The 8,427-nt window shown below is 60.1% G+C and overlaps 2 protein-coding genes across 2 annotated transcripts in view; one reads left to right on the forward strand and one right to left on the reverse strand.

Moving 5' to 3' along the window:
• RASL10B (RAS like family 10 member B) overlaps window positions 1-88 on the forward strand; it is a 6,124-nt gene extending 6,036 nt beyond the window's left edge. Inside the window, exon 4 of the mRNA XM_007447042.1 lies at window positions 1-88. Coding sequence (XP_007447104.1) covers window positions 1-88 — 88 coding nt within the window.
• A 3,155-nt stretch (window positions 89-3,243) lies between these two features.
• The window catches only part of GAS2L2 (growth arrest specific 2 like 2), a 7,768-nt gene continuing 2,584 nt past the window's right edge, over window positions 3,244-8,427 (reverse strand). Inside the window, exons 3-7 of the mRNA XM_007447043.1 lie at window positions 8,373-8,427; window positions 7,417-7,524; window positions 6,214-6,310; window positions 5,359-5,611; window positions 3,244-4,795 (exon numbers count right to left, since the gene is read on the reverse strand). The exon at window positions 8,373-8,427 is cut by the window's right edge and continues 3 nt beyond it. Coding sequence (XP_007447105.1) covers window positions 3,244-4,795; window positions 5,359-5,611; window positions 6,214-6,310; window positions 7,417-7,524; window positions 8,373-8,427 — 2,065 coding nt within the window. The remainder of the gene's footprint in view (window positions 4,796-5,358; window positions 5,612-6,213; window positions 6,311-7,416; window positions 7,525-8,372) is intronic.

An 8,427-nucleotide genomic window follows, 5' to 3' on the forward strand; every position in this document is an offset into this window, starting at 1 on the left:
GAGCGTCGGCTGCGCCCGCTGCAAGCACGTGCACGCCGCCCTGCGCTTCCAGGGCGCGCTGCGCCGCAACCGCTGCGCCATCATGTAACGCCGCGCCCCACGGGCCGCAGCCCCGGCAGGCCCGGGCGGGGAGGGGCAGGAAGAGAACTCCTGGACCGCCCCCGCAGCCACGCCCTCCCCGGGAGAGGCGGAAGGCGAGAGGGAGCTTCCCCTTTGCTCCTCGTCCTCCCCGGTCTCCCGCGTCTGTCTTCCTGGGACGGCCGCCTTTAGTGCTGTAGTTCGTGCAGAGCCCGGCCGGGCCCCTAGGAGCGCCGCCGCCCCTGGGGGTTGGGGGTGAGCGCGTGACACGGAGGGCAGGGGTGGAGAGGTGCTGTCTTGACCGGGCGCGCACCCGTCACCTCCAGAGAGTGTGTCTGTCATTGTTCCGCGTCTTCTTTTCCCGTGTCTGTCTGTCTGCCCAAGCGTCAGTTGGTCCTCAGCTGTCTTACCCACCCTCGCCACCTCCAGCTTCGTTCACAGGGCTCTCATTTTATCCACCCCCTGTCGCAGGTCCCGGCAGCACCTCTTCGTGAGGCCAGCCTTCTGACCGTCAGCACCACCGGCACGGGGCGGGGCGATGCGGGTGGCCCAGGGACCACAACCGGGGTCCGAGGGTTGAGGTCCTGGATCAGTCAGGGGGAGAAGGCAGAGCTCCCCCCGATTCCAGGGACACCTCCCTGCCCAACAGCCCCAAGAGACGCAACAAGCTACCTTCCAGCCTTAACTCGATGGTCCGTCCCTGCCGGGTGCCCCTCACCCACTTCCTGACCCTAAAGTCAGATCACGCCCTGGGTTCACCATTTTTTTCTTGACCGAGTGTGGAGAGGGAATGCCCCCAAATGATAGATTTATTTCCATGATGCCAGCTTCCAGCCCTCTGTCCCCTTCTGGGTTGAGTGGTCTGCCAGACTGGAGGATGTTTGGGGGGGAGGGGGGTGTCTGGTGGTGGGCGGGGTGTGGAGGGAGGCAGTCAGGTCGTGCCAGGGAAGACTCTCCCCATCTGACCCCAAGCTGACTGCCCCAGACCTTGCCCGCCTTGAATCTCAGATTACCCCGATTAATCTGGGGAGGGGCAGAGCCGGGAAAAGAATTACGGGAACCCCTATGCTTGGGGGAGATATACCGGCATCCCCACCCCTGGATGGAGGCCCTCAGGATCTGATGCCCCCTCGTCCCAACACCGGTTGGCCCCATGCCTTGACTCACTGCGCCCCATTTTCTCCGGCTGCCTGGCCAGTTTCTACCTCTTGTCACCGGAGCTGATCACTGTCAGTTTTGTACCGAATTAGAAATAACAAAAGTAATGAAGATACTAGGAGTGACCTGCGGGATTACTGGGGGATTTGGAGGGCGGGAGAAATGGTGCGAGTCCCCGGCCGCCTAGCCGAGTTCTCGCTGAGGCTGAGCCCTCAGCCCTTCTCTGGTGGGAGGATAGCAAGGTCCCTTGTTAGAAGAGAGACGGAGAGAACAGCCTAGCCTCGATGTAGACAGGCTGTGGCGTATAGACCAGGAAACCAGGTAGCTCAGGGTGGTGATGGAGAGGAGTCTGGGGGAGGCGTCATGGGTGGCAAACTTCTCATCCAGATCCAGCGTGAGAGGGAAGCTTCCGATGCTCTCTTCTGCTTCCCCAGGTGATTCCCACTCTGCTCACTGGGGGTAACGCAGCCCGACAGTGACTGCCCTGACCTTGGGCAGTCCAGTATTTTGGGGTTCTGGTCCCTGCTGTGCTGCATGACTTTGGGCAAGTGACCTGCCCTCTCTGAGCCTCCCTCTGAAGCAGAGGAGGTGGCTCCCCTCCCCCCCACACCTTGGAGTGGCTGGGAGGGTAAGGAAGAGGGGCTGCCCCCCTTTATCCCCTGCATCCCTGCCCCCTGACTCACCAGGGGGATGGGGTGAGTGGTGACAGCATCTCACCTGCCCCATCACTGTCACCCCCAGCTCTGAGGCACCTGAGGTGAGGGTGAGGGACCCAGGCCTCTGGCTGCCCCCTGTGGGAGCCGTTGGAATGTATTGCCTGGCTGGCCCCCTTCACCCACCCTCTCACCCCTGCTTCACTCCAGATCTTTGATTTTGATTCCTTCCGCCCCCGTTTTGAGTGTCTGTCCTTCACCCTGCCCGCCCTTCCCCAGGGTTTCCCACCACAGGGTCTGGAAGTGTGTGTGACGCCCACTGCGCTGTGATCAGAAGTCAGATTAAAAATCAGGGAGTTTTCCCTCGTTTCTGTACCAAGGTGTTGGCTCAGTTCCTGCCGTGGGAAGGAAGGGACTCCCTGCAGGGTTTCTGCCTGCTGAGCTCTGGAGGGACAGTCTGGGTGATGAGGTGGCCTGAGTCCTAAAGCCCAGGCCCACCAGGAGAATGAAGGGAAAGGGAGAGAGCTGGGGACTCATCTCCTCTCCGCCTACCCCACCAAGTGATCAAAACCATTCAGAAGAGAAGCATAACATCTCCCTCTGCCATTTTCTTGGGAAGACTTTCAGAAGTGGACTCAATCCCAGCTTCTGCCTTTGTGTCTTCCTCCCACTCATGGCCGAGGCTCTGCAGCCCCCCGGCCCACACACCCATCATAACTCCAGGCGTGTCGATGTGTTACGGAATGTTCTCAGCCATCCCTCTTGACTCAGTGATCTCAGTTCCCAGCCCCCAGAGCAAAGTTTTGAAGTCCTGCAGGAGCCTGTGTGGGGCGACCTTGTCCCTGTCCATGATACTGATGCAGCAGCCTCTTCCAGAGAGAAGGGCTGTCTGGCAAGGTTGGCTGGGGCTGCAGAGGGGAAACCTCTCTCACCCCAGCTCCCTCCCCCGCTTCCCCTCCAGCGGGAAAATGCTGCTACACCTTCCTGCACCGTGGTGGTAGCGTGAAGGACTCAAGAGCTGGGGGTTCAGGGACAGACCCACTCATGTCTAATAACTTATAAGAACTGTGGAAATGGGCATGGCCGGAGGACAGAGCACAGGAATTTGGGGAGCTGTTCTGGGAGACAGTAGCCCTACCACCCTGGAATTGGGCTGGGACTCATGGGTTGCCCTCCTGCTCAACCGACCAGATGGAGCCTCTGTTTGTCTTCTAAACTGTCCTGGCCAAGGCCCTGTATTGAGGTGAGGGACCTTCCTTTCTGTTCCTGCATTTGGGAGTGCAACGAATACACGGGCATCTTTTCACTTCCCTCCTCCCCTATACCCACAGGCTCAGGGAGGGGAAGCGCCTTCTCACACCCAAGACTCCTCCTCAGGTGAGGCAGGGGCTTGATCAAGCTGCTGAGGCCCCTGGCCCTGCAAAGGCGGGGAGCTGCTCTCCAGTGGTGCAGCTGGCTCCTGCCTCTCCTTTCCCTCCCCCTTCTCCCCCGCCGAGGCTCCATCCCCCAGGGCTGCCTTCCCTCCACTGCTGCCCAGCACTGCTCTCACCAGCCTGCCCCTGGGGGGTGCCTTGGCTGGACCCAGGTGGAGGTAGGTCAAGGGCCTGGGGATTCGTGAAGGCTGCTTCTCAGGCCTGTGGTCACTCCGGGGCCGAATCCTGTGCCTGAGCTTCAGCTTGTAGATGGATGGGACTCTCCGGGGCTTCCGGAGTGTTCTCTTGCCCTTGCCTGGACATGCCTTGGCTTTATCAGAACTGGGGGCGGAGGGCGAAGGTGTGGAGGACTCTGGGGTGGCAGACACAGCAGGGGCTGAGCAGTCCTGCCCTCCTTGAGCTGGGACCTTCGTTGTCCTGGCACCCTTGGCACTTGGGCTTGCTTTTGTCCTCAGCCCACTCTCTTGGGCTCCCAGTTTCCCTTTTGGGCTTCCTGGGCCTGCACTTACAGCCGGCTTAGGGCAGCCGGTAGGGGCTGCCTTCCAGGCTCCCAGGTCCACCTTAAGGAGGGGTGGGGGGTCCTGAGCCAGTTCTTGGATGACTTTGTCATAAGGACCCCCAGGCTCAGGCCACTGCCCACCCAGACTGGGCACGTAGACTCCACTGCGAGGAACGACTCCAGATGCTGCGCCCTGTGGGCAGACACCGGCCACCGCTAGCAGCTTCGTGTTGGCCAAAAGCTGCTCCCCGAGGCTGTGGTAGATGGCTTGCTCCTTGACCCTACCCGAGGGCAGGGGAGTGCACCTCCCCTCCGGGTGCTGTGGGCCCAGGCCCCAGGGCTCTCCGGCCTCTGCTGTCACCTGGACGTCCAGCTTCTGGTCCTCTTGCCTCTCTTCCACAGAGCAGTCCCCATGTCTGGACCCAGACAGGTCCCCAGTGACGGCCCTTAATGGAATGGGCCCTCTCCCCAGTTCTGTCCTGGGACCTCCACTTGCAGTCCCTGGAAAGCTTCCTAGAGTCGGGGGGCAAGCTGGGGGCAACTGGACCAGGATCTTGGTGGGTCCTTTAACGGGGGATGGAGAATGGACAGATGCTGTCTCCCTAAGCTGGGAGGAGGCACCCTCAGCCTCATCCCAGGGTGGTGGCCTGGGGCCCACAGGCTTGGCTGGGCTGGAGGAACAAGGCAGGGGAGATGGTCCTCCTGCTGGTGTCCCTGTGGTAGTGGCCTCAGGGGCTTGGAGTCCCTGGGGGATGAGGGTCCTGGCACAAGTTGCCCAGCTGTCTGTCTCCTCATGAACCCAAGATGTGGGAGTCCTTCTCCTGGGGCGTTCAGGGGGGTATCTGTCCTCCCTCTTCCCTGAGGAGGTGCACTGTGTGTCTCGGCCCCTGGGAGTAGGTGAGGATTGGGGGCTCAGTGGGCTGTCCCCAGCTGGCAGCTGCCTCCAAGACGAGGCGAGTGACTTCTCCTGGCACCTGAAATGGAGAATCATAGGTCATCGGCCGGGTTATCTGACCCAGTCCCCTGGGCTCTGTGAAGGGATGGCCTTTCCCCAGCCAGAACCCCCAGGGGGTCAGACTTCATGTCGAATGAAGAAGATGCTCCCTCTCTCCCGTGCCTGCCAGAGACTCTTCCTTACAGCAGATACTGTTTAAGTCTGTCCTCCCCCATTCCTTGTGTAGCAGATAGAAAGCAGCCTGGTCTGGACCCCAGGTTGCTTCAGATCCCACAACTACAGGTCACCAGTCTTGGGTGGGGAGGATCTTAGTTTCTGCTGTACCATGAAATGGCAGAGGGACCGTGGGTCAGTCTGTTCCCTTTATGGGCCTCAGGCTCCTCATCTGTGAAATGGGAGGGTGTATGAAGTTAACTAGATGATCCTAAAGGTACTGGGTGCTTTTTTGGTTCTGAACACCTGAGGTCTTGCTGGGATAGGGGCACTGCTGGGAGACCTGCTCCCCTTATCTTGGGGTGGGGTGGCCTCTGAGAATGTAGACTCCAAATCAGGAAGAGGCCCTGCCCTGTCCCTCCCCAGTACCTTGGGAATGGTGCTGTCTCTCTGAGGATCCCTGCCCCTGCTCTCCGTTCACAGTGGGGTGTAGGGGAGGAGGCGGCAGGGGGCCTCAGCTTTCGACCTGAAGAGGTATATGTCTTCCAGTCCACGGAGGGCAGGGGGCTCTGGGAGCGGCTGATGGTCATTGTAGGCTGGGGCTGTGAGGGCCCATCGTCCACCCTCACTTCATGCTGCACCAGTGGGACAGGGGGCTTCAGGAAGCTTCCCGTCTTGTGTGCTACCAACACAGCCCCCCAGAGACAGGAGAGGAGGAAAAGGTTAAACTCCTGCTGATGGGGTCCACCGTTCCCTCCCCGAGCTGTCCCACACCCTGAATCCCACATTAGAGACAGTGGGACCTACTGTGACAGTGACAGCACCAGAATTTCCTCATGGGAGGGGTTTAGGGGATGAAATCTGGTCAGAGGGCCTGGCTGGGGGACTTGTTTAAAGCTGCAAGTCCACATCTTTAACTTAGATTGCATGCTTATTTGGGGTAGCTTGAGGTGCTGATGGAGATTACGGGAAGACTAAAGACCCTTCCAAATCATGCTTGGTGCCTCCATCAGAGCCAGACCTGAGCCCTGCCCACATGCCCTCCTGACCAAATGCTGAGTCTCTGTGTATTTGGCGCCACCTTGTGGCTCAATTTGGTACTGCACCGTGGCTGGCCCGCTTTCCGCCTAGAACTGACAGGCCACCCACACCTGTACCTTCTATAGTATCTTCCTTCCTCCATCCCCTGCACACCTCTTGCCCCTGGAGATCAGGCCTACCTCCCGCGTCTGCTTCCGGCCTCCCGACCTGGAGTCATAGGGAAGGGACTCTCAGGGGACTTACAGAGGGATGTGCACCGGCAGGGGTCATGTTTGTCCAGATAGTGACCGAGTGTGTCCCAGCCGCCCCCCACACGCACCATCACGTGGTTCCGGAGGATCTGCAGGGGGCAAGGGTGAGGTGGAGGGCAGGGTGAGGGAGTCCCCTCTCCATGAACCAGCCTGCAGGCCTTCAGCCCTTGCTCCCATCCACGTACACATGCACACATGTGTAGTTGGGAGCGTGCCTATGTTGCAGCCTGAGTCCCCTCCAGGACTGGCATCAGATAGCACATGTTGTCAAGGGTGGAGGCCAAGCTGACAAACAGCAAGTTGCCCCATGGCAAGACAAGGGGTCTCCCAAGCACTGTGTAGTCTACCTCCCGACTCCCTTCGCTGGGAAGCGGTCGATGCCTGCGCACGTTTGTATCAGAAACGGGGGCGCTGGCTTTGCTCTCGTGGTTGTGTGTGTTAAAGGACCCGCAGGAGTCCTGGCCCGACTCCACTCCAGGTCACGTAGCCTCTCCAGGCGTCCACTTCCTTAGTGGAAACGGGGCGCCACAATCCATCCCCACCTGCTTCACAGAGCTCTTGGCTCAGGCTCTGGGTGAGGGCCCAGGGAGCTGTCTTTGCCCCCAGGTGTGGCCTGACCCAAGGAGATGAAGGCTTAGCTGAGCCGCTGGCCACACCCCCAGGTGCAGACTGTTTCTGGCCAGGTGGCCAGGCATGGGGCGGGGTGGAGGGGGTGGGGAGTGGGAAGTAGTGGGAGGCACAGTTCAGACTTGTACTGCCACTCAGAAGGCACCAAGCTGGGCATGTGAGCCGCGGACCGCGGGGTTGATGTGGCTGGGCCCTGCAGGGAACACAAACCGGGCGGGGGGGACGGGGTCTCAGCCCCCTTGCCGTGACCAAGCCTGTGGGTGGAAAAGTGGGAATACGCTTCATCCTCACTTCTGACTGGGGAGACCCCCTTCTGAACTAATGTGGAGGCAGATGGCGGGGGGTTCTGGTTCTGGCTGCCCTCATGGAAGGAGGGGACATGCTTGCCAACTTTGTCAGGAATCTTCTGGAATTCTCCAAGGGAGAGAAGGAAAGCCCCAAGGCCTGATAACTGGGGATGAATGGTGGTTTCCTGTTCTTGCCTTCAGGCCTGGGCAAAGTTCCACGGAAGGAAACCTGATTCTGCCGACCCCAGAGAGGGCCCTCCACCCCCCGACCTGGGACTTACCCGGATGAAGATGAGGGTGTTGGAGTCTCCCACACGGTACTTCCCCTCGGACACCTTGACCATGGAGAACTGAACCGGGCACGTGCAGCGGCTCACCAGGCTCTGAACCTGCGGGCAGTGGGCAATGGGTTCAGCCCTCCCCTCTGCCCAGGTAGCCAAGCTCCCCCTGCACGGTGGGTCAAGCCCAACGGGCGGCCTGCCTGCCCCCCAGCCCCAAGGCTTCTGCTAAGTCAGGGCTGGGGGCTGAGAAGCAAGTAGAGAAGGCTTTTAATGGCTCAACGAGAACAAGACCTTGAGTGGTCCCCTACGGCCCAGCACCCTCATCAGTCAGCTGACAGAGGCCGCGGAGTGTGATGGTTAAGGTGGACCTTGGAACCTGACAGGTTTGGGTGGGAATCCTGCCTCCACCGCACTATAGGCCTTGGGCAAGGTAAGAAACCTCCCTGAGCTCGATTCCTTGGTGGTAGAAGTGATTCCTAGTCACAGTCAGAACTAACTCCCAGGACAGGACCCTCTGTTTCAGACACTGGCGGAGCGCTTCACGTGCGCTGGCTCATCTAACAGCCACCGCGGTCGTGGAAGGTAGGCATGGTTACATCCCCACAGTACAGATAAGGGAGCTGAGGCACAGAGAGGGCAAATAATTTGCCCAAAGTCACACGGCTGCAAAGCAGTGGAACTAAGACTTAAACCAAGCAGTCAGAAAAGGTTCTGCGTTCTTAACAACCGTCCCACGGGGTTTAAACGAGAGAGGCATAGGGTGCTGGATTCATAAAGAAAACGATGAGCATCGAGGCTCCAAGTGGACACGACTTACTTAACAACCACGCGGTGAGAGAGTGTCGAGGAGGGGACTGGGGCTGAAGAAGGGGGTGGCTTAGAGGGGCCGGATTCGGAGGGGGAGAGGGAGGCGGGGCGAAGGAAGGCGGGGCCGAGGGCGTGTCAGGAGCCCTCACCAATTGGTCCAGGTTGCGGAAGTGGCAGGGCGGGCGCGTGGGGGGCTCGGGCGGC

This window comes from Lipotes vexillifer, unplaced genomic scaffold (assembly GCF_000442215.2).
Source record: "Lipotes vexillifer unplaced genomic scaffold, Lipotes_vexillifer_v1.1 scaffold1252, whole genome shotgun sequence".
NCBI lineage: Eukaryota > Metazoa > Chordata > Mammalia > Artiodactyla > Lipotidae > Lipotes > Lipotes vexillifer.